General features: G+C 43.6%; 1 protein-coding gene across 1 annotated transcript; it reads right to left on the bottom strand.

The window, feature by feature from the left end:
- Positions 1–11,150: 11,150 nt before the first annotated feature.
- T265_14808 (hypothetical protein) lies at positions 11,151–16,561 on the bottom strand (the record flags this gene model as incomplete). Its single annotated transcript, XM_009175372.1, has 3 exons — positions 11,151–11,463; positions 14,715–14,739; positions 16,462–16,561. Coding segments are annotated over 3 exons (438 nt in total), but the record flags the coding sequence as incomplete, so codon positions are not given.
- Positions 16,562–25,063: the final 8,502 nt, after the last annotated feature.

Here is a 25,063-nt window from a genome sequence, read left to right as displayed (position 1 = left end):
CCGTCTTCGAGGAGTTGAGAGCCCCTACTTCTACGTCGTTCATCAAACCTGACCTAATCGCTGTTCGAGATCGCCGTGCAACTGTAATAGACGTCAGCATAGACTCGGATCGGCGTGGAGGGACTGTGTGGAATGAGAAGAAGCAGAAGTATGGTGCTGATGAACATTCCCTCGCCATAATCTCAGCCCTACATGCCATCGGTTGTGATATCGACTTTTTGGTTCACCAACCAATGATCATCTCTTATCGAGGGATCTGTTTTCCTCAATCCGCTAAGGCTGTTATTGGACTGGGACTTCCTAAGGTCGCAGTCAGTGACTTGTGTTTGCTTGCCATTGTGGGCTCCCTGCGTACTTATGACACTTTTATGCGTGGCACATGGCGTTGAAGGTACATTTTTGCCATTTAATCTCACACCAGACCCTGTATGACGGACACTTTGTTGCCTGATGTGCGAGTCTTGACTGTGCTAGCGCACACTGCGCCTTGAAGAGCATTCACCATTGTTTGTCCTTTCTTTGGTTCTTGGTCCTTAGACACGTGTTCCCATACCAAAATCTTTACATACTTTGGGATTCCCCTCATCAGACTGGCACTGTCCTTGGCACGATTTCGAATGAGACGTTTCTATCTTTTCTCCCATATTCTCCTGTTACTCTTTCGCATTCATCGCTTGCACTCACTTTTTATGTTTTTTGACCATGCTTTACAAAAATAAATGATAATAGTAGTGGGTTAGCTAAGAGTTCAGCAAATTCAGACAGGGCCAACCACCCCGTTTGGTTTCATTGTGCTGGTTACTTTCGACAATTTATACTACGAATCATGTGGCGCCTCCACACCAGTTCCAATCAGTACACGGGAGAGACACGTTGGGTTCACGTGTGAGGAATGTGGCAAGTGCTGCAAATCGAAAGCTGGCTTGGTAGCCCACCATCGAGTTCACGAAAATGAAAGTGTTGGTACGAACACGGTTGCCAAATTGGCCTGCGCTGACTGTTCCCACCATTTTCCGACGAAGTTTGGCCTGAGTCAACACCGCCGGCACGCACACCTCACCCAACATAATGCGGATAAGCTTGGCCGAGTGAAGTATTCCGGTACCCGCTGGTCCCAGCAAGAGTCACAATCGCCCTTACGCCTGGCTAAAAACTTATATCCATCTTGTGGCACGCAACCCGAGCTGTTCACGAGATTGGAGCAGTATTTTCCTGATCGATCGGCTATCAGCATCAAAACCAGGTTACGGGTGCTTAACTGGCAAGCACAACAGGACGAATCATCGCATGAAAATAAACGCCCGAAAGACTAAAGTGATGGTTATTTGTGGGGACAGGAAACATCGGGCAACAGCAGTCTCAGTCGAACCATTTCGCTTTGCCGAGGAACTAATCACTCCTCTGGGTCCGATAGACACTGTAACATATTTGGGCATTCCCTTTACCTCCAAGGGGAAACGGGTCTTCAACCATCGACAGCACCTGCTCAAACTGCTCGAAGAAGTGACGCGTGCCCCGTTGAAGCCGCATCAAAGAATGGATATCACGAGGAACTACCTGATACCAAGGCTGACATATTCGCTCGTGCTCGGCCAAGTCCATAGGAACACACTAAAAAGACTGGACAACTACATCAGGCAATATATTCGTGGCTGGCTACGTCTACCGAAGGACACCCCAATCAGCTACATCCACGCCGGTAAACAACATGGGGGACTTGGTATCCCAAGTCTGAGTGCAACAATCCCGATGCAGCGGAAAACGCGTATGGAAAAGCTCCTCTCTACTCAGTGCCGAGTACTACGCAATGTGGTCAACGATTCCGCATTCAGCAAAATTGTTCGGGATCTCAGCCTTCCGACCCGAGTCCATGGAGCATGCGTAAACACCAAGGAGGAGCTGGTGGCTGCTTGGGGTGACAGTCTGCACAACAGCGTTGACGGTCGCGGTTTACAAGAGTTGGTCACTTCGCCTCTCCCGAATCGATGGCTCGTATTCCCAGAACGAGTGTTTCCATGGATATTTATCCGGGGTATCCAGCTCCGATGCAACCTGCTTAGGACGAGAGTTAGAAGCGCACGGAATGGTCATGGTGGCCACACGATCTTATGCCGTGGAAACTGTGGCCAACCGGAGAGTTTGGTGCATATATTGAAATCCTACTGGATCACGCATGATGCCAGATGTGCTCGTAATAATCGGGTTGCAAGGGAGCTTGCAAAACGTTTCCGTCGACTGGGTAACACCCGTTTCGAGGGGTTAAGAGCCCTTAAATCTACGTCGTTCACCAAACCTGACCTAATCTATCAGGAAGGTCAGATTCCTGAAATCAACTTCTGAACGCCCGGAACCTACTGCTCCACCAAAAGCTCAACTGGAAAGCCGGCAAGCATCCAGGCCAGTCAGTCATTCGATCAATTCAGTAAAACCTGATAAGTGTTCTCTGCGCCACAGAAGCACGACCGAATGTGATCAGCGTTCAGGATTTTCACAGAGGTACGATCGATGTTGATGGGTGATCACTAACGCCTGTCAGACAGTCTGGATCAATGTCAGAAAGTCCCCTTTAAATAGCATGGGGCCGTTGTAACTTTTGCTCTCTCACGCACTCACTCGCTTGTTCGGAATATAGCTGTTGTGTTCCCTTCTGTGAGTCTTTTCTCTCCGACACTAGGCACTGGAGCGGGTCAGCAGCAGATACCACAGATTGACGAATCAGCAGATATAACATAATCGCTGTTCGCGATCGCCGTGCAACTGTAATAGACGTCAGTATATTCTCGGATGGGCGTGGAGTGACAGTTTGGAATGAGGAGAAGCAGAATTATGGTGCTGATGAATATTCCCTCGCCATACTCTCAGCCCTACATGCCATCGGTTGTGGTACCGACTTTTTGGTTCACCAACCGATGATCATCTCTTATCGAGGGATCTGCTTTCCTCAATCCGCTAAGGCTGTTATTGGACTGGGACTTCCTAAGGTCGCAGTCAGTGACTTGTGTTTGCTTGCCATTGTGGGCTCCCTGCGTACTTATGACACTTTTATGCGTGGCACATGGCGTTGAAGGTACATTTTTGCCATTTAATCTCACACCAGACCCAGTATGACGGTCACTTTGTGCCTGATGTGCGAGTCTTGACTGTGCTAGCGCACACTGCGCCTTGAAGAGCATTCACCATTGTTTATCCTTTCTTTGGTTTTTGGTCTTTAGACGCGTGTTCCCATAACAAAATCTTAACCTACTTTGGGATTCACCTCATCAGACTGGCACTGTCCTTGGCATGATTTCGAATGAGACGTTTCTCTCTTTTCTCCCATATTCTCCTGTTACTATTTCGCATTCATCGCTTGCACTCAGTTTCTATGTTTGTAACCATATTCTTCAAAAATAAATTATAATAAAATAGTAGAAACCATGGAATTACGCTAAAACGTCTAGCCCACAAAGATGTGAGACAGAGTGGCCAGCAAACACAAATTTCTGTCTTCCTGCGCCTACACACGCGGACTCGTGACTCATGGTTGCAAAGAATTGGGTCACGAGGCGTCTTTTTGTCAATCACAAAATATTGTTTAAGTCTCAGTTACGTGATCTCATCCAAACTATTCACTGAAGACTTATTAATCAAGATGCAGCAGTCAGAAAGGGATCAACATCTAGTCCATCTACTTGCTAAAACAAAACTGACATGGTCGCTGGCTTGTTCGCTGAGCTGGGCACAACCACTAACTCACCGCTACGCACTGATGATGTCACCTCGATCGGTGACGAAACGTTTGCACTCAAACTGCCCAGCTCAGCGAACAAGCCAACGAATATCTACGTTAGCTGAGCTATCGGCATTTTCCTCTATGGAAAAACAAAGGTGACAACTCTTTGGAGCGTTGTGACCTTTACCGACGTTCATTCATACAATAACTTTGCTAACCCTGTCCACAGCCGTGTTGGTTTCACGCATAGGACTGATCGTAGTAACTAAAAGTTGAACATTCTCAATATTTACTTTTTCCCTAGATTTAGGAACTGCCAGTTCATGCATCCGAAATTGTGTATCTGTCAACACCCTATCGATCATTTTCGATTTTTCCATCCAGGCTTTCACCAGAATGCGTCGTGCATATATATATATATGTATATATATATATGCCTTTGTAGTTGCATTGGTTTGCTAGTTGAGCTGAGGAAACATTTCTTTACTAGTCAAGAGACCAATTTGGGTCGATTATTGTCGAATGAAAGGGTGTGCTGTCAGTGGACCTATGCTGAGCAAACAGGTGCATACTTTTACGTACTTTTGCATAGCCAGGTGAAGCGACCTTGTCTAAAATTTGGCCAGCGTTAACCCGTAAAGATAATTTCTTGTCATGATTTGTCTTATTGTATGAGAACGTGCTGATCAATTTCGAAAAATCGGTGGCAACCTTTTGGATGTTTTAGTTTGCTCCGAAAAATGACGGAGAATTTTCGATAGAACTATTCAATGATTGGAAAGAAATGTCATCGAACGGGCACACCAAAATAGCAATGGATTTCTACACCATATTTCCGTTTCCAGTCAACAAACAAACTATTCTACTTTCTGCGAAGAAAACTGTTGATGCCTGAGAGCCCAAAATATCCATTTTACTCAGTGAAATCAGTGTAGTTCAGCTGTCTTTATAACTCAGAAGAAGGAACTCCTCCAGTATCGGAGAACGTCGCGAGTAGTATTGATGCAGAATATTTTCAAACAGACTTCAAGCAATACACTCATTTGCAAATCATTTTGGTTTTAACGAGTGACTCAACTGAATCTTTCGTTTATGATATTCTACAACTGAATGTGCTGCACACAGGCTGCCTCTTGATTCAGTTGGCACGATATTCGAGATATCGCAGAATATTTTCATAAAAGAAACTAGTCACAAGTTTGCTAAACATCAAGTTCAAGGTTCAAGTAGAACATAAGGTTGACGGCAACTCGGGGACTGTGCCTACCTGATGAGCCCCAAGAAGGGCGAAACTGATCGTGGGCTGCGAAGAGTTTTCAGCGACCTTGTGAGTAGTTTCCTTTATGAAGACTTCAAGCAAGTTCAAATCGCCCTTTTAAGAACGGTCCCCTCAAAATCCCAGTGCATAGCCTTGGCTGAATGCGGGTTTCACAAATCCCGTAGCCATCTACAACCAGTCAACAGCAAAATGCTTTTATCAGGTTTTAAATGCCAACTGGTTTGCAAGTTTTCATAAACGGATCGATTGATTGGCGAAACCAGGACAGTTTGCTGGTCATCCTTCCAGTCTTCGGGCCAGTCAGTCACATCCTCCAAGCGAAACCACCATCACCTGTCCAGGTGTAGTTACTCAGATAGGTTCAGCATGCGCTGCTGAAGTATTGGCAAGACGCTTGTCTCGCATCCGGAGTTCCTCCCACCCCTTTACGGCAAATGATATGCGCTTATGATGAGCGTGAACAGGAACAAAACCCACCGCAAATGCTTCCCCTTTGGTGTGGACTCACCAGAATAATTACGCCAGAACAGGTATAGGATTATTCAAATGAGAGTGATGTGAATGGGGCCGAAACTTGTTTGCTGGTGTTCTGTGCTGTGAACACAATTTCTACAGATCTCTTAGCCATCCACAGCTAAATTTTAGACGCCTTATTCTAGCTGTTGAGAGTGTAGCATAGTTTGCGCGAAGAATCCTTCTCAGGCTCAGGTTAGTTTAGTCGATAAAACATCTGGTTCGACTTTATGCGCCTACAGATGGTTTACACTGAAGCAAGTCAATACGGGCTCATGTATTCTGAAGTTACCATTGGTTAATTCTCGAATAATTAGTCCTCATTCAAAATCGAACCGCATGGTTGGATTACAAAATTAGTTTTCACGGTAATCCACATATTTTAGTTGGCTAAAAATGACCCTGGGTTAGAATTAAGTCGATTTGCGAGGAACCAGCACCTAAGATTACTTCTACCATTCTTTTTTTCCAGGAGTCTAGTGGAGAGCATTCTATCAAGTTCTGACAGCGATTTCCTCCAGTCTATGTTCACCAGCTTCTACCACGCAGGTGGTGAACAGCAAAGTGTTGCTCACACCCCCGTGGGATAGACAATGATAAATGAAGTGACCAGATATTTAGCACTTCCGGAAGCAACGTATGACCAGATCAACCTATACAGATTTAACTTAGATACAAAATGCCTTACAATTCACCTTGGAAAAACGTAGTCTTCTAAACAGTCGTTTGGTTACTTTTATGGAGGCGTACGCCTTGTTACAGTTGTCAGCGTCGTCGACAGACAGCAAACTGTTTTGTGCAGCTCGGGTTAATGGAAAAGCAACAGAACATCAAAAATAGTAGAATTTTTTTAAGAATATCCGTCATAACCAAACTTAGCTATCGTTTCGGTTGCCACCTTTCTGGTTCAACTGGCTTGACCAGATCATTGACCTAAATACAATATGATCGTTTCATTTAAGGTTCTGTAGTTATAGTACACATTGGAAGAGTTGCCTAGCAGAAATGTCCGAGATTATGTTTGGTAGGAAATGAAGATACTTTGAGGGTTTATTTATTCCGAAAATGAATTTTTACTGATAGCTGGGATATTTGTAAAGCTGATTCATACAGCATAGGAATCATCACCATTCATCATCTCGTGGATATCTAGGAACGTTCGAATCAAAGATCTGTAAGAAAGCGGGTGAGTACTGTACCAGTCTGTCAGGTGGTGTCAGAATGGCTAGTAAATACATTTTCAAAGTGCGCTTTCATCACTGTGTAGGTTCCAACCTACAGTCATGCAGAGTACATTTACGTAGGGAATTCGCTCTCTAGTTGTCTACACGCTATTTGCTACTCACATGATCTCTGAGAACTCTTCGATCGCTCACTACCGTTTTCGTCTTTCTTGAGACTAAACAACCGTCGATGAATTCAAAGACGAGAGTTATTCTTTATTTTTCGGGTGAGAAGAAACACGAAATCTGGAAGACACTAAACGTGACAATGTATTTCGGCTAGCGTATAAGATGCCAAATACCGGTCAGATGTAGTCAGATCACATAAACTCGATACTGCCAAAGCTATGACTATCCGACCTTTCACGCACGAACTTTGTGCACAGGGGAGATTCGACTTACTTCCTCCGGCAAAAATGGACTGGGGTTCTTCCATCGTTTAAAGACACCATACACCAGTCTATATGTCAGATCGCAATGTAAACGTTAAGTGTACACGATGGCCAATGCTCATTGTCCAAAATGCAACGTCAGACCATTTGACCGAGACTTCAAAGATAAAGTGGTCTCCATGGCTCGAAAGATACGTGTGCTGTATCCCCGTTCTTTTATCCAGAGTAGAGTGCGGCTACTTTACAACTGCTGCTTATTCGAAAGGACGGTTGACAGCTTGGATTCAGTGCCGTACACAAAACGAAAGTTGACCTCGTTCTGGGCTGCGAGATGACCAAAATAGGTGAACACTGGCTAACTGAAGAGTTCATCACAAGGTTTCGTTCATTAGGCGTTTCGCAGTAAAACGTGAAATATACTCATTATTATTAACACGCAACCAAATATTTTGTTGTCGGTTGAATTGTAAAAAGAATAGAGAAATTCGCTCACGTTGCTGATTATCAGGCTCGCTTTTTGATGAGATGCATTGGATGTTCACACCTGTCGACACCGCAGTGTATCCAAGAGTTCCATCGCAAGTTTTTGAAAACGATGCATCGCCTAATGCAGATAAAAACGGTTGCGCTTCTGCTTGCAGCCAGCTGGTTGTACATGCCTGTGATATACACGGTGTAGTAAGTCCAGCTAATCAGATTTTCTGTAGGTCGTCCTCCGGAAATTCAGAGCACAGTGTTTGGAATTTGTGCAGTTGATAAAATTGCACCAAACGAGTGTACTTAGTGATAATTTACAAGTGTGACTGGATGCTTACTTGGTTGAAACTCAGACCTAACTGAGGGTTCGCTGGCCGGTCAAAGTAGATTTGATGATTCACGTGACTCACGTTGGCGTAAAGTTATGACAATAGCATTTGATGTCTCAAATATCGACTACCCTTGAAAGGTTGACCCGCACTGAATAAGTCAGACTGAACATTTTTTTGAATTGATTAGGCTGTCTAAAGCGGCCCAAAAGCCAAGGTTACATGACCAATATAGTGACCGAAAATCTTAGGCTGACCGGCTCACTAGTCTGTCGCACCTACGGACTACCTAACACTCACTTCCCAATCCATTTATTGTTACTGTCATTAGGACATGAGTGACTGGATTATCGTGATACCGTACGATGGTTGAAGGATCCCATTAGAAAACAGCTGAGCACACGGTGCCCGCTGGACACTTTCAAGCTTGTAGAAGGCACTGACTGTTTGCAAGTCAACGATGGGACTTCTTCATCATGAACGTTACATTCCTCCCAATTATTTTGCTCTTTTGGGAAACAACGATTACAGATGGTGGCTGTACTCCGTACCTCCAGGTGTGTTGGTGAAGGAATTATCCGTTTTCACCGGTGTCATTTTGAAAAAACATGGACGGTAGTTTGGATCGTGTAGCGCTTGTAACTCGCTATCTTTCATGCCCAGTATCACCTTCCTTTTCCCTATCATATCAGTGGCCATCACTGTACAAAAGTTTGTTTTACTGAAATACAACCGCAAACGCCCGCTTTTTGGGTCCAACGTGACTTTGCGATTTCTGCTAAGTGACTGTTGTTGTGACTGCCGGTTGGCTGCTACTAACTCTAAGCGTGAACAAACATTTTTGCTAAAAACGCTGGACTAATTTATTCACACATGTGAATTAATATTGCGATCACCGGAGATTTGAAATACCTGGAAGGTAGAACTTTCTCCTTGGTGTGGTGGTTCAACGAAATACGGAACTACGGAGTCCCCTATTGTGAACTGTGAGTCAGGATTTGCTTGGATTTGTCTCCTTGTGACTTCGTATCTGGCTTAAGTTATTAATGTGTTCTGTTCACTAGAGACTCCTTAGGGCCGTTAACCACTACAGCCGTTTGGGCATGGTCAACATCTAATAAGAGCAAAACTTGGGGCGTTCACTAAAGCGATTTGGTGTGTATTCAATGGAACAATCAACTCCAGAGTAGTGGACAACTTTTTCAAAAATGTGTGATGCAGAATCAACTTCTACAAGCACCTCAGATGCTCACGCATACTTACCTTTGTACCCATAGACCAACGAAGTAATGGTGTGTCGATAGGCTCTCTTCTCGAACTTGTTCTTTTTTGCCGAAAATCATGTATAAGTTTGAACATTTCATTTTGAAACACGTGAATCCATTTTAACAACCTTTTTCTACGATCGTTACATCTCTGACTCGTTCGACTCAACCGACTTGGCCCCCTAAAGAAGCATGTTGTGCTTGGTTTCGAGGGTCGGCTAACTGACAGCTTTCATCTTGTTGACGCCACGTTAATGGGACGTATTGCTGTGTCTGAGTATCCATTGTTAATATATCTCTTTGTTTGCGAGTGTCCTGCAATTTGTGCGGAAGATACAGTGTCACGGAACGCGTGAAGTTTTATACCCATGCATTAGGACCGAAGAAGCCAAACGCGTGACTAATCCAGCTACAAACGGTCAGATCGGTATGAATCTTTAATTTAGCCCAGTGGTTCACCCATGTCTTTCACAACGAAGCATTTGAAGTACGGAGACAATGGTAGTCAAACCTATCGAGAAAGAGATTGGGAATGTCGTCAGCATGAATGAATAAGTCTCAGAGGAAAATGCATTCATCAAGAGCTAGATGTGGTTGTTCGCGATTGAGCCGTAAACCGTGGTGATTATTTGATTGTGTATTTTGCCGGAAAACATTTAGGTGAAAAGAAAAAGACTTTCCCTCGTTTTACCATCAGATTCACTTATAATGAGAAAGACTGTAGACTTAAATGGCAACCCATTACATCTACTAACCATTTAGATAAATCGTTCCTTGTCTTCCGTGCTACACCAAGAGAGCAGCGGTTCAAAGAAATCAAACATTCTCAAGTACCCTTGGAAACTTGTGCGTTATTACTCATATCTATGTTCGGACAATATCCAGAGAGGCAGTCTATTCTGATCAGACGGTTAATAACGCTTCAATTTTCGAATTGAATGGGTGCTTAAAAACTAAATTGTCAACCGTTTAAAACGAATCACAATATCCGCCGGAAACGTTGGACAAAATGGTATTTTCCCCAAATCACATTTTGCCGAAAAACCTGTGGATAGAGTCATAAGCTGCTTGCTCTCGGTTATAAAGGAACATTTAGTCGATGGCACCTCCGGGACGGTCATATCCAATCTTTAAGTATGGCTTGTGGAATGCCGAATTTAATAACTCACCGTTACCGGTGAGTTATTAACTCCCTTCCAGGGAGTTTGAATTATTTATATATAATTATATTCCTACTGCGAGAGGAACAGTCAGATGGAAAGGCAGTTTGTCCCATTTATGAGAAATTTGGTTGGTGAAAAAATTCTTCCAGTGCTACAAGGTAAGTGATGGCTCTCAAAGTTAACTTCCCTTAAAATCTGGGGTTCCAATCAACTAAGGGGGTTTGTCACCTGGAAGAATCAATGTTATTAGCTCAAAAGTGGCTGACGGAAAACCGAACCAGAAAACCACTAAATGAATAGCATTGTATGTGTACGGTAAGAGGAGAAATGCTGTTGTGCAACTCTGCAGGGACCTGGTAGAACAAACCTCGACAGAAAGCTTGAAGAAGGCATTGCAAATCCCACTAGACAAATGATGAGGTGTCCCTGTATTTAGCGATGACAGTACTGAACAGTGTGTTAAACGTCAAAATAATCCCTGATATTTTTTGTCTCTTGGCTTTGATGTCAAGCAGGAGTGAAAGAGTTGGACCCTGTTCCAGCAGTCGGTATTTCTGGAAGCCTCGAAATCATATCCATATGCGGACCGCCATATGGATGTAATAACTCCGTTGGTTAACCAGGACATTAGTGCTCTAAAGCAGGGTCTACACAGAAATGATTGGTTCGAACTATTCCCATTGATGGTGACCATTGAACCTAACTTGACCTCATGATATTCCCCTCATTCATTTGCTTACTCCGCCTATGTACTTTTGATCTCCAATTGTTTTGCTCATCTGTATGCGCCACTCACTTTGCTTTAAAGGCCGCCCCGTCCGACAATTGTGAATTAGCGCCTGTCTGTGAGCAGCTGACCCAATTACCCTTTCGCGTTCGTGCCCGCTTGCTGAGCGTGCTTTGACTTGTTTCCTCATGAGTTCCGTGTAAACGCACCGCCAATAAGAATCAGGAGACTGTCGTCGGAAGAGACGACCGCAATCCAAGCTACAGAGCCAACATTCCTCTCGCCGTTGTTTTGTGTGCGGACGTTGACACTGCACTGTGCCAGTCAGACGTGTGCACTCGTTGACGCTACGAACGTGGGCAATCGCAGTTTGTCGTATGAATCTGCTTACAGTTTTGTAAATAGTACCTCAGAATTTGGAACCCGATTCTCCCCTTTGATATTTAAGAATGTCGAACCTACGCGTCACTCAAAGTTCTGTATCGGGAACGTCAACGGTGATACATGTTCTAGTTCACCAGGCATGCGAGCCACTAGGTGAAACCACAAGGATTTAATGATTAAATAGTTTTGTAGATCGATAAATCACTCCTTTCTTTGCAAATTTTTTTAGACAATGGACACACTTCCGACGGCCCAGATAAATCCAGGGCCTCGCCTACGTTTGGCTTAACTGTCTGGAATGAATCCACAATGTTATCCTCCTGACAAATTTACGGGCCAGTCCCTTGACTAAGAAAATGGACAAAGTCCCGGGGGACCATCAGTCTAGTTTATCATCACCTTATGTTTGCATATTTCTTTCTCTCCATTCGAGTAATCCAGTAATTTAATTATTGTATTTAATTGTACGGTAAAAGAGCGAGGCTTGCGTGAACGAAATACGAGTCAAACGAATTTTCTGTGGTTTGATAGTTGGTTATAAATTTATCAAGAATTGATCAGTGATGGAGATAAAGAACTGTTGCTTATTTGCTGATAAGCAGCAATCCAGGGGATTGAAGTTTGCTAGAGTGATGGTTGTAAAGCAGAAGTCGTTAGTCGTAGGTCGGAAATCCGACATGCTTCACTCTGGCCGACATTAATCAGGCAAATCTGACAGGATTCCTTCATCTGAAGCTGAAGTTCAAGATTAGGAAATAGCACGGAGAATACAGTGGATTGTAGATGCGTTCGGACACCGCTGACGGAGTTGGCGGTAACGATTTGGTGGCTTGCTTACTGCACTGATTTGCCAGGATGATTGCGGATACTTACTGAGCACCTGAAAAGGCTCGGGGTCACGACCTGCCCGTTAGAAGATCCATGATCAACCACATGACAAATGTCAAACATAACAAGATTTTTTCATTCCTAACTTGCGTCACTGTTACCATCATCATCATCATCCTCATCATCCTCATCATCCTCATCATCATCATCATCATCATCAATCATCATCATCAATCATCATCATCATGATCATCATGGTCATCATCATCATCATCATCATCATCATCATCATCAACATCATCATCATCATTCGTAAAGTCCTTCAATCTTCAGTCACTCGTGCATGGTCATGGCTGCTATCCGGCCAATCGATGTGTGGCATTCCAGTCATCACACTATATTTTGATTGGCTAATTTACGGCCATTCATCTATTGGTTGCCAGTGTCCTTAACCGCCATGAACTGGGGCACATCGTGTCAGTCCAGGTCTCTGCATCAAGCACTAGCCGGATTATCACGACCATTCATTTGTGGTTAGTGCCAGCTAACAGTCTAGCATGTATATTGGCACATTGTGGTTTGAATATGCAAACTCTAGCAACTGCTCCTTCACGAGTTACACATCCTCATGTGAAGAAAGTGAGAGACTATACGACCCAGTCCTGCTTGGTCTTTCATTGCTAGCCCTCGTACTCAACGCAACATGTATGTCCATTTTTGCTCAACAGAACAGACAATCAGTGATGCGCATTAGTCTGCTTCTATTGTCAGCAACGGAAGTGGTGTTCCACCTGTTCTTTTGCTTGGACTATGCCATGCGGATAGCCATCTGTTCTATTCCAATTGAAAAACCAACTATTATGATCACAGTCATGTCGGCACTGATCAATTTCGGAGGAGATGCCTTTATCTGCGCCAGAAATTGGTGCAATGTTTTGATAACCGCAGCGAGAACGGAAGTTATTGTCTTTCCATTACGTTCACGACGTTATTTCACAAGGCGATCCACAGTCCTAATATATGTATTTCTGTTAACATTGGCGTGTGTTTTAGCATCTGTTCGAGTTTTTTTCGATCAGGCTTGCATTTGTCATGCGGAAAACAACACGGAGTCCTTGAATCTAGAAATAATACCGCTGATGCCCTCCCACGTGACAAAGCACTATGAGGCCTATGGATATTTTATATATCAGATAATTTTACCGATTTTACTTGTTCTAATCATGTCCACTATCATCTGCACATACGTCTCACCTTGGTGTCAAGCTGAAATATTGGAAGCATCGACGATTCGAAGACGACATCAAATGAACGCGACCCGAACAGTTCTGATCATCGCGCTGACTTTTTTGAGTTTTCAAATGCCAAGCTTTGTATTCGTTATTCTGCACAATTACACTGGAATTATAAGCCAGGAAACGGATTCAGCATTTCGGTTCAAAATTGCACAGGCACTGGCTGACACATTAATCGTCCTAGATTCTGTCATAAACATACTGATTTACAGCTTCAAAATCCCAGGCTTTCGGAATCAACTTTGTTGTTTCCAGCGTGGGCATGCGGCCACCGACGAAACTCGGTTGGACTTCATCACCAAAGACGGAGTAACTCGTCTTACCTACACACCGTCCTTCCGAAGTACTCAAAAGAAGCGAATGTGTTCTGAAATGGATCATCATGAAATAAATGCAAAAGTGCCAACAGAAAACCATAGAAATCATGGAGACATGGTCCAGACCTCGATTTGCTGATGTGCTGTACAAAGCTCACATGATTTTATTTGATCAACAAACGCTACTGAGTTCATTCCCGTGCCTGACCTGTATCAGAATTGAAGAAATACCATTATTTTGTAGTCAGAGCTTTAGTGACATTGCTTTCGTTGCTCGGTGTTCCACCTTGATGGTAAGAATTTACGTGTATCATACCAGGGCACTCCATTTTAACATGCGATTTCCTACGTCCTATTGGATGGATTTGCCAATAGTTTTATCGGAGCTGTTACATCAGAACCATGTTTGGCAGCCTAGTCATTAACGGATGAAGTTTGGACAAATTTCCCAAGGGCGTGATTGGTCTTTTTTATCCATTCGAAGTTCATCTTGTTAAACTATGAGGTGGCTGGAATTAAGGTTTATACCTCAGAGAATCAGGGCTATTAATTAATAATTAATTAATTAATTAAGCAAATGTGTGATAGACAACAGTACACATGACAAGCCACAGAAATTGTGATAATCTTACTCTCCCAACTCAGAGGAATTTTCGCACTGCAAAATTTGCCAAGGTTCTTCAAGTTATCCTGACTATGACAAGCGATTTTACACGATAAACGAAAAACCATCCTCTCCTGGACCTAATTCATTCTCCTTCCTGTGGCAATCCAGGTAGACCAAAAGTTAATAACCGAAGCAGAACTTACTTTAGCAACGGAAGCAGAAGAGTCTCTTGGTTAACAAGTGAAAAGATAATACTGTGCTCAACGAATAACCACTATCGGCTGCATGACCTTACCGGTTAGAGGAAGATTGGGTTCCGTGAGTGGTCTGGTCTTGCCAAGTTCCCCTATGAGTCATTCGAGACCCGTTACCTATTCGCAGCCAGTTGAAGACAAATTTGAACACTCGAGTTATTCTCCGTATGCATCAACTTGTATGATCTTTGGTGGGTGAGACTAGACAATACCAAATATGTATTAGCTAAAAACCTTTGCCCCTCAGTAAGGATTTTCCGCACCAGAACCCTAGTGAATCATGAGATCCATGGGGGCTAGCCTAGCCGGGCAGTTTGATTGCAAACTTCTCATAATCAATCTAGTTACCATCATCAGTGCGTTGTGAGTGGGCGTAGTGAAGCTCAGCGAACAAACAAACAGTCACCTACGCTATCTGAGCTACAGTCATTCACCATGAGTTATGTTCATTCTGCTTAGCCGCAAAGGAGCCATAAAATGCCGCCCTCAGCGACGAAAACAGCCTGAGGGAACCACTACTGGCACATGTACAAAAACTCTCATTTTCCAGTGTCTTCAGCTTTTGAAAGGAGATTCGAATAAGCCCAAGAAGGTCATCCATATTCCCCTTCCACAAAATATGATGGACTAAGCCGCCTCATATTTCACTTGGTACGATATCCAAAGAGTTTTAAGCAATCTCGTAAGTAGTGTGATACATCTAGATAACTGGTACTTAGTATCGTTGGTCACTTGGTCTACTTGCTGAACTTGAAAAGGGTTGAAGAAAATCTCAGTAGACAGCTAATCCAAGCAAAATTCTGGGCCGGACTTCTTTTCAAACTCCGCAGTGAAAACAACCCACCTTTCTAAACGATTCGGCATGGCTTACACGGTGAACGAATTTACACAGTTCCGTAGTTAGTTGCACTATGTTAGTTACGTAACCAGACCTCAGGCAAAAACCGAATTCGCGAGCATGTTTCTTCCGGATGTGGCTTCCGTCCATTCGCTCCTGGCGGAATTACAGGTGCACAGGCATATATTTATGGATATACAGTCACGCGTGATAAATGAAATCTTTTATGTGAACTGTATCGAAAGAATGTGCCTGGAAAACCGCGGTTCACCGCAACATTTGACACTCTGACCTCTCGTTTTATGACGCACTAACACTTAAAAGCATGACATGTGAAAAATCACGTCCGCGCTCAAATGAAAATGTAGAAAAAAACCCGATGATGTTGACATCAGCAACAACACATACTTTTCACTGGCCACACGTGAGTGATAAGCAGTATGATGCACTCATGAAAGCACAATCAGTGCTACTCACAACTACGCACTGATGATGTCACCTCGATTGGTGATGAAACGTTTGCTACCAAATTGCCCAGCTCAGCGAACAAGCCAACGGCCACTTTTCACCATATATGTACACTTTAGTGACGAAGTAAACGTCATAGTGACAGTTCAATGTGTTCTTTATTTCGGGTGAGTTCAACGTGTCCTAAAGTAATGCTTTGTTAACTGCATTGCTGGGGCTTTTGATTGCTGGAGGGTAGTCTATTTGGTTATCACACAAGGTTAGCATTTCACTAGCCGGTCGAATGCATGAATATCGTAGGCCCGAATGACACTTATCAGGAACTTTCGGTGCTGAAAATCAGTTAGCTTGAAAAAGCAGATAAGTGAATATGTTTTTCGAGAAGCACACTTATTTGGAAATGAGTTTGGTTTTCACGATAAGCCCCAAGAAGGGCGAAACCGGTCGAGGGCTGTCTAAGAGTTTTCATCAGCCTTGTGAGTAGTTCCATTTATGAAAATATAGTGCGATATCTCGAATATCGTGTTGACTGAAACATGAGGCGACCTGTGTGCAGCACATTCATTTGTAGAATATCACAAACGAGAGATTCAGTTGAGTCTCTCGTGAAGACCAAATTGATTTGCAAATTAATGTATTTCTCGAAAACAGTCCAATTCGGGTTCAAGTAGAATATAAGGGTGACGGGAACTCGGGGACTGCGTCTACCTGATGGGCCTCAAGAGGGGCGAAACCGGTCGTAGACTGTCGAAGAGCTTTCAGAAACCTGGTGAGTAGTACAATTTATGAATGTATTTTTGGTATTTGGTTGGCGATATATTTTAACCGAGTGTGGAGGTTTCACGCGTATGATCATATTGCTCTTGTGTGTTACCCCCACCCCCTCCAACGTCTTGCAGCAGCGACTCCGGTCGGTCTACACCAAAGCCGAGAGGCACCAAAATTTCAATTTCAGTTTATTGTAGCTTATCAGCCGTGAATATTCCAGGTAATGCTGGAGGTTGGACCGCAGACATCTGGTGAGTGAGACCAGCATGTTAATGCGACTCTGGTAGATGGGCCTGAATTGTCAGGTCTAGACGGTGGGGTTTATTTAACCGCCCGGACGACACATAAACAAGTTATGAAAATTTTTCAGGACTGTCAGGGAAATACAGGAGGAATATCAGCTCTAGCTCTCAATGAAACGGTGCCATTTTTGCCAGCAGAGACTGTTTTCAGTCTTATAATATGTTGAATGTGGAGACCATAATCTAACGACTGGTTGCAAAAACGTCTGTTTAGCAGTTTGTTTGTCCCGTCTGGTCTTGGTGAATTACGGCTGCCAAATTTAGATACAGTAGCGGGCCGCATGTACACATGAGTATGACTTCCCGCAGACAAAAATGTTTTCCCATCCACATCGATTTCTTTTGAACAGTCATCTTTTTGTCCTTGCGCAATCATTCCGGTGAGTCCATATCGAACGGGAAAACCACTGATCTGAAGTTATACAATTTAGGAGCTTGTCTGTGGTGTAAATCCCTGGCCATCATGATTCATTTGAAGCGAGTGTAGGTGTTCACTGGGGCAAACCCATACAACACCTATAAATTACCACATATCTGTGCATGCTGTGCCAGGCTTGCTTTGCCTCAAGGGCTCTGCGCCATTGTCCTAGTTTTCTTGGGTCAAAAAACCAAGCATGTTATCCATGGAATGATTTATCATCAATTTGTCGCTGGATTTGATTGTAACGAGTTAAGCATTGCTCTCACCAATGACAACGATAGTTTACACGGTTTCAATCCACAATCTGAAATAAATTATTCGTTTGTCCATTTCAACGCACAAGTGCCAACTTTGCTTGGGAATATTGGCTTTGTGATCTGCGAGCTTGGCGTATGCTGAGTACAACTCAGGAATCGATAAACTGCTCTCAACAGCTGTTTGTACTCTGTCGACAAGCGATCTGGTTTTTATAAAAGTTTTTTGCACACAAGAATAAGATACAATTCAACTTCCGTTCACGTCGAGCAGAAGGAAGACAGGAACGTTGGTGTTCCGCACTTCTAACCCTGCCATAGCTATTGATCGCTCGTAGAAATCCTGGGCTACGAAAACGATGATCTACCTCAATAAATGTTAAGCTCTTCCTTTCCGCTGTAAGACAGGACTTCATATCCTTCCCTCTGCAATAGACATGTTCAGCATGTACATATCTGTGATTCTAAACCTAAAAAACGAATGCGTACTCTATATCGATCTCGTTCTGTTACGTGATGTAGATGCATTGACAAGAAACAGCATTTTTTGCTCAGGGAATTCAGTGATTCCCATAAATCTCACGTTCGAATTCATTTGGTCACATATTCATTAAGCTTCATGATAAATCAGTTCATCCGATAATGGAATCTATCGATCTTCGATAGCCTTGAAAGCATATTCGTGGGGTACAGGACAAATATCGTAATGTTGATTAAATTGGTATTTCGTGTTCCGGCTTACTTTTTCAGGTTTAAATATTTTTTTCTAATATATTCATGTCTGCTAACCAGCAAAATCACTCCCTGTCTAAATGCAATGACCGTGGTTTGAGATAACTTAAATTCGATTGTTTATAGAATCGCGTGGATGTTGCATGTAACAGATAATGCTACGGACGTGGTAAACCGAAGGCCGAGATTGAAGTCGTTGAAGTCATCAAAATAATCCGGATAGCCATCGTCGCACTCGGCTGACACAAGCCACGACAAAAAACCGGGAGCTCATGAGTTTTATCGGGAATACTGCGTACCAATGCTTAGCTCAGACGGCTGCCGTGATAAAATCAATTCAGTTTAATTTCGGCCCACTTTAAGGCGACCCTTTTAGGCGGGGAGAAGCCAATCATATCCCGAATCACTGTTGCTCATAAAGCTAGACATCCAATTTTTAATTGGCTGTTGCCGCGTTCGATATAAGGACCAGGTGGCTTTCCTCTTGATAGTCATCTGCGGCAGTTGCCAGCTTGAGCTTTCAGCAATACACCGGCGTATACAAAACATCCATAGTCTCAAAAACAATGCCTAAGCCAACAATCAAATCCAACGTAGACAACTGGATACTACTATATCAGTGGAACACTGCTTTGAACGTGGTCGAAGTCAGTAATTCGTGTGACAGAGCTCGGGTATACTGCCGGAAGATCGTTGAAGCAAGCGACGTTACAAAACTAGCCTTGTCAGATGACGGATAGTGAAGTAAAACTCGTTTTTCATTCTTTGCACATTCGAACGTGAGCCTAATAGGATACCGTCAGATTTCGTGAACGAACAGGGGTGGAGTATTTATCAGAGGCGAATCCTACATGGATTTTAATAAACCTATTTGAGAAACGCTGCTGTGCCTGTGTTGATGTCCCAGAACTGAATGTAGCCTGAACAGTTGTCGAACATAACATCTTTCTGGGTAGACACTCCCCTTGTTCGGTCTAGTACGATCTTGTGTTTACTTTGAGAAAAGGGTACTAGGGGTGTGACTCTGGTGTCTACCAGGCTTATATGCTTATAGCCCTCCTATAACACATTGTCAGAAGCGTGGGTATTATGGAAATACATTCGAGTAATGACAGAACACAGGCAATTTATTTGGTCTTATTAATTGCGCTAAATCACAGTCAATGCGAAGACAATTCAGAAACAAAAGAAATTTACTAAACATCTTTATTAAGTAATCTTACAGAATTCTGCTCGAAATAACATCAGTGCACCACTGATAACGAGGCAAATCAGTGAGTGCTCAGCACCAGTAGCTTCATCGTGCTGATGTCCAGAATAACGTATGCCCTTTAAAACTTGTTACTAACGCAGTGAGAGAGATTAAAATCACTAGACATTGAAAGTTGTCATCCTTGGAAATACAAGCTAAGTCCGCGAGGTTTGTCAGGTCATTTGGGGGGATCGATAAGCCCCAGAAACGACAGCAGAACCAATCACGGGCTTTGAACACGGGAGCGAGCGACACATCAGTCAAGTTGTTATTTATATAAGTGATTGATTCAATCGACCCCCGGGTCCTACGCTCACCTGATTATTCTTAAACAGAACTTTGTGCCACTGTCCCATACCAGTTAATTTGTTGGCATGCTCATTGAGTTGAAGTACCTTAACATCAAGTTACCGACTTGTGTAGATCAATGTGGCTAACAGATATTTAACAACAAAAAGGCCAATGAAGACCAAATCCAGGGTTCATTCAGTGCTACGCCCTTCTTCAGCTAAACAATTAAATAAACAAATTACAATAAACAGAGGAAAACGCTCTAATCGTGATTTCTCCCTGGTGTCGCGGTTCACAAAGTATTTTACAATGTGTAGGCTGACATCAGGAGTATTTCTGGGACCCGCGGGTAAACTGTGCTATGGGGGTTTGTCCATTAGTTCTCTGTCTGACTGTCCGGAGAAACCTATCGTGAATGCCCTCAAATCTCTAAAGGCTGTTTGAATTATGTGTCGGTAGAAAGAAAGCTCATTCGCTCCGGGACCTAAACTCGGGCAGAAAGGGGATTAGTCTGCTTAATGAATTAATGCTATTGTCTCAGTTTTATGGGAAAGTTATCCTTGAGCTCATGAATGGGAGGAAAATGGATGTATCGTAAAGCCAGAGGAATGCGTGGTATGTAATTTTGTCTCAATATAGCAAGGACTGTTGTACTAGCCGCCTGTTCAGTAGTATGTTACTAGTATGTTCGAAGTAGCCATAGTAGCATTAAGAAACCGATTTATTCAGTCGTTTATTTGCCCCCTGGCTCTCCTTTTTCAACCTCAAGTGCCTAAACAGCATGCAATGATGCAGAATATATCGGTCCATTGAGTAGATCCATCAATTTTTTGACCTGATTACTGAGCTTGAAATATGGAGTACAAAACTCCTCGTAGCCTAGGCGAAGAGCAGAACGTCAATAGACAGTAGTACAGCCATTGTATCCTTCAGGAAGTCCACCGGAAACGGGAGGAATTCAAAGGGACGAAGAAAATGCCAAATGTGATGAGCTTCGTTGAAGACCGGGAAAAGATAAGTGTGGTCGTACGAGCTGGGTACCTAATAGACGGGGGTTAGCAGGGGCTCTGGTCATCGGAAGGGCTAAATGTAACTCCATAAACGTGAGTGCGACGAAGGTAAACCGGTCAACTGATAGAATCCGCAAATCTATCTTGAAAATGTTTCGAGGACTTGGGCCGTGATTGGGGCGTATAAAGCATAAATCATACGCATACTGGAAATACACTACAAAGGGAAATGACGCAGCATCTGTAGCGCAAGAAGAGCGTTGAATCTAACTTGACCTCATGATAATTCCCCCATTCATTTGCTTACTCCGCCTATGTACATTTGATCCCCAGTTGTTTTGCTTATTCGTACCCGCCCCCCACCTTGCCGCAGAGGCCGTCCTTTCCGACACTTGTGTATTGATGTGTCTGTGTGAATGTGCGCTGCTGACCTACTTACCCATGCGCGTTCATGTCCCGTTTGCTGAGCCTGCCTTGACCTGTTTTCTCATGCGTTCCGCGTGATCGCACGTCCAGTGAGAATCACGAGACCGTCGTCGGAAGGAACGACCGCAACCCACGCTACTGAGCCGTCATTCTGCTCGCCGTTGTCTGGTGTGCGGTCGTTGACACTGCACTGTGCCGGTCAGTGACAGACCTGTGAACTTGTTGACGCTACGAACGTGAACACTCAAAGTTCCGTATCGGGAACCTCAACAAAGAGATAGTTGAAGCCGCACCTCTGAGCACTCAACGATTATTCAAAAATGAGCCGAATTTTAGTCGCTACCGTCTGTGAAATGCACCCATGTAGTGGATATCTAATTAATTATTAATATCGCCAGACAGCAAGAGCGTTGTGTTTGCATTTCTATGTCCAGACAACCAAGGCTACTTTTCAGTCTAACATTGGACATATTTCACATTCACAGTTCAGCTTCCCTAAAATGGTATGTGCGATCCTATTCAAAGATTCTACCGCTTACAGGAACTGTCACAACTAGGACATTTAGTGGGTCGTTGTCGTTAGACGAGTCGGGCACATCAATCACATCGCTCAAATGTGAACACGTTCGTCTGTTCAGACGTGAAAACTCAGAGGCGTCCGACGTGCGTTCGTGGATTAGTGGTTACACGCTCGCCTCGCATGTCAGATGTCCGGGGTTCAAATCCCGAAACGGCCATTGGATATGCACTGCTGATGAGCTCTACCGAGAGCGACACTGCTGATGAGGTCCACCGAGAGCGAAACTCGGACCCAGTGCCTCCGTTTTGTGTGAACTCACCGGAATCATTACGCTCGAACAGGAGGACGACTGTTCAAACGAGAGTGGTGTGGCTATGAACAAAAATACTTATCCCGCAAAACCCCAGAACTGAAAGTAAACGAAAAGGCGTGGGGCTTGGGATTCCAAATATCACTGTAATTCCTTTACCAGCATTTTCTGTAAAGTCTGAAAGCAACGTGAATAAATATCAGTTCAGGAGGGCGCTGCTGCATCATGTAGGTTTGTTTCTAGACGTCCGTCATAAGCAAAAATTTCAATGAGAAAACAGTTCTCTCAAGACAAAAGCACGCGAAAAAACCACATACTTCATTGAGTCACAGACGGACTAGTTATCTGGGAACCACCTTGACTCTATAGGTATAATGAAGGGCAGGGAGATAGTCGTTTACATGAACAGGAAGGTTGAACCCAGTTTAGTTTTAACGAATCATCACTTCAGCCGGTTCTACTAGGAGACTGGTGTTTTAGCGAACAAAACTCAATTTAACCTCTGCCTACCCAATTTTTTAGAGATTCCAGGCGTCCGTTTACCATCTCGGTAAAGTTCAGAAGCTGTTTTAACCGGTCAACTTGACCAGTATGTTATTCATGTTTCTTCTACCGTTCAAGATTCATTGACTGGAACAACAAAAAACTCTCACCAAACAAGGAAAGTGGAGCACCGAAATGGGATTTGAGAACTTTAGGTTTTTTCCCACACAGTCCAAAAACCTCTGGACTGATGAGCAGCACAATGATGATGTGGGCAACTTTTGAGAAAAGGTGACGACGGGAACCCTGCGGAGGTAACACTTCCCCTATAACATTGAAAAAGCAAGCCCAATTTGCGAGAATCATACATATCTTAATGGCTAACAAGCAGAGGGAAAGCAGTGTTCGGTCAATACTGAAAGTATAACAAAGATGGGAGGTAAAAGGTGGTCCGAGATCTGAGTTGTTGCGTGGACATAAGTAGCTCAAGAACGAGGCCTCAAATGGTTGAAGCCACTTACAGTAGTTCCGAAGGCTGGGACAGAGAGACAGCACGGATATAGATGAAAGGTCGTCGGAGATTTGGTGTCCGAAAATGGCAAGCTGAATTAAAGGAAAAAACAAAGCACTCCGCCTCATTGGGAAATACTTGGTAGAAAACATTTCCACTCAGGTGACATTTACCGAGAACGGCTTTGTCCCCATTCTATTCCCTATCCAACAAAACATACGTGACAGAATCAAGAAAACACGCTGAGAATTGCCGATTTCAGGAGGGAGTACAACTAGAGAACGTGTTACTCTGTATGCAGTGACAGTACTGTGTTGCCTTTCAGTGGTACTTGCTCATCATCAGCGATATTTCTGCTTGACGGACGTACAACCACGGTACGACCACTTACCGGTCGACATCCCGCTTGATGTCGAGTTTTTGTGTGGATCACTTGCAAGTAGTATTATTGTCCGCCAGTACAATTTCTAAAGATGAACTCGCACGGCCCTCAGTGGCAGTGTTTTTAGGCAGGCACTACCTAAGGTATTCATTCAGTGCTCAGCTTTAAGAGTGGGTGGAAAGTAAACGGGAGCATGGGTACGGTGAACCTTGATTAGTGATATACACCCATGCCTTTTCTGAGGTTCGAGGGTATTCGTATTCACAGCCCGTGTTACCGTTACAAACCGACGGTAATTAGCGGATGGCCAACAGAATAGCTGAGTAAAGTATTCATCCCATTGGTTTAAATGTTCTTTTTTAGATATCAAGAGGGGATTTTTTCACGGTGGTCTAACTGAAATCAGGCTCCCGTTGAAAGAATCGAACGTAACGCATCGGACCAATCTGCAGGCAAAAGGAATCGCGAGTGTGTACGTTGGGGGTCGAACAAGGTTCAGTGGATACCAAAAAACAGGTAAGATAATAACAGATAATAATGATAATAGAAACCTGTGAAATATCAGAAGTAAGAGGCCTTTGTTCAGGTGGTAATGTGATTTAGTACATTCATTAGAGGATATCAGCACGCTGATGGACCCAATGTTTTGAAGCCATGCAGAAACGGGAACGAACCTGATGGTGAAACAGGTAATAGGGTCTGGAATAACGCAACATGAACACACCAATACGGCGTAGGTCCATTCTTGCACTAGGAAGCACCTCGTAACTTGTTACCAGTAGCAATGTGAGTTCTGCTTTTGGTAGAAGTGGAAGAGGGATTTGGTTATCTTCTGGGCTTGAAAAATTTCTCTTGAGCTGGTGAAAATGGCATTTTTGCATACCGCCCTCTCTGATACCTTAGACATCCTTTGTTTTAACGTGGAAGTACTTGATCATTTGAACGATATTCATAGACTCAGTACTCTGCAGTTAGGCATGTGACCAATTGCGCTTAGAAAAACATTGACGGGGATTCCTCAGCTATCATGGTAAATATAGCCGTTGAATAAAAGTATTTTGTCAATGGTCCGCACGTAGAGATTCGGAGCATGAGGCCTAAACTCTACGTATAGTGTGAATCTAATGGACGTTTGCAGATCTCTTCATATCAAAGCTGATCCAGGTAACTAAAGCATTACGTTGGCTTTGATCGGTTCGGACACATTGTTGGTGGCCTGAATTGAACGTCGGCGTTGAGAGATTTGTCAGTGTTTGTCCTGAATGCGTCCGTAAAATTCACACCACAGACACAGACTGGTCTCATGACCGGAAACAGTGCACTCATGGTA

The sequence above is a fragment of the Opisthorchis viverrini genome (assembly GCF_000715545.1).
Source record: "Opisthorchis viverrini unplaced genomic scaffold opera_v5_268, whole genome shotgun sequence".
Classification (NCBI taxonomy): domain Eukaryota; kingdom Metazoa; phylum Platyhelminthes; class Trematoda; order Opisthorchiida; family Opisthorchiidae; genus Opisthorchis; species Opisthorchis viverrini.
This window is presented reverse-complemented; position numbering and strand designations above follow the sequence as displayed.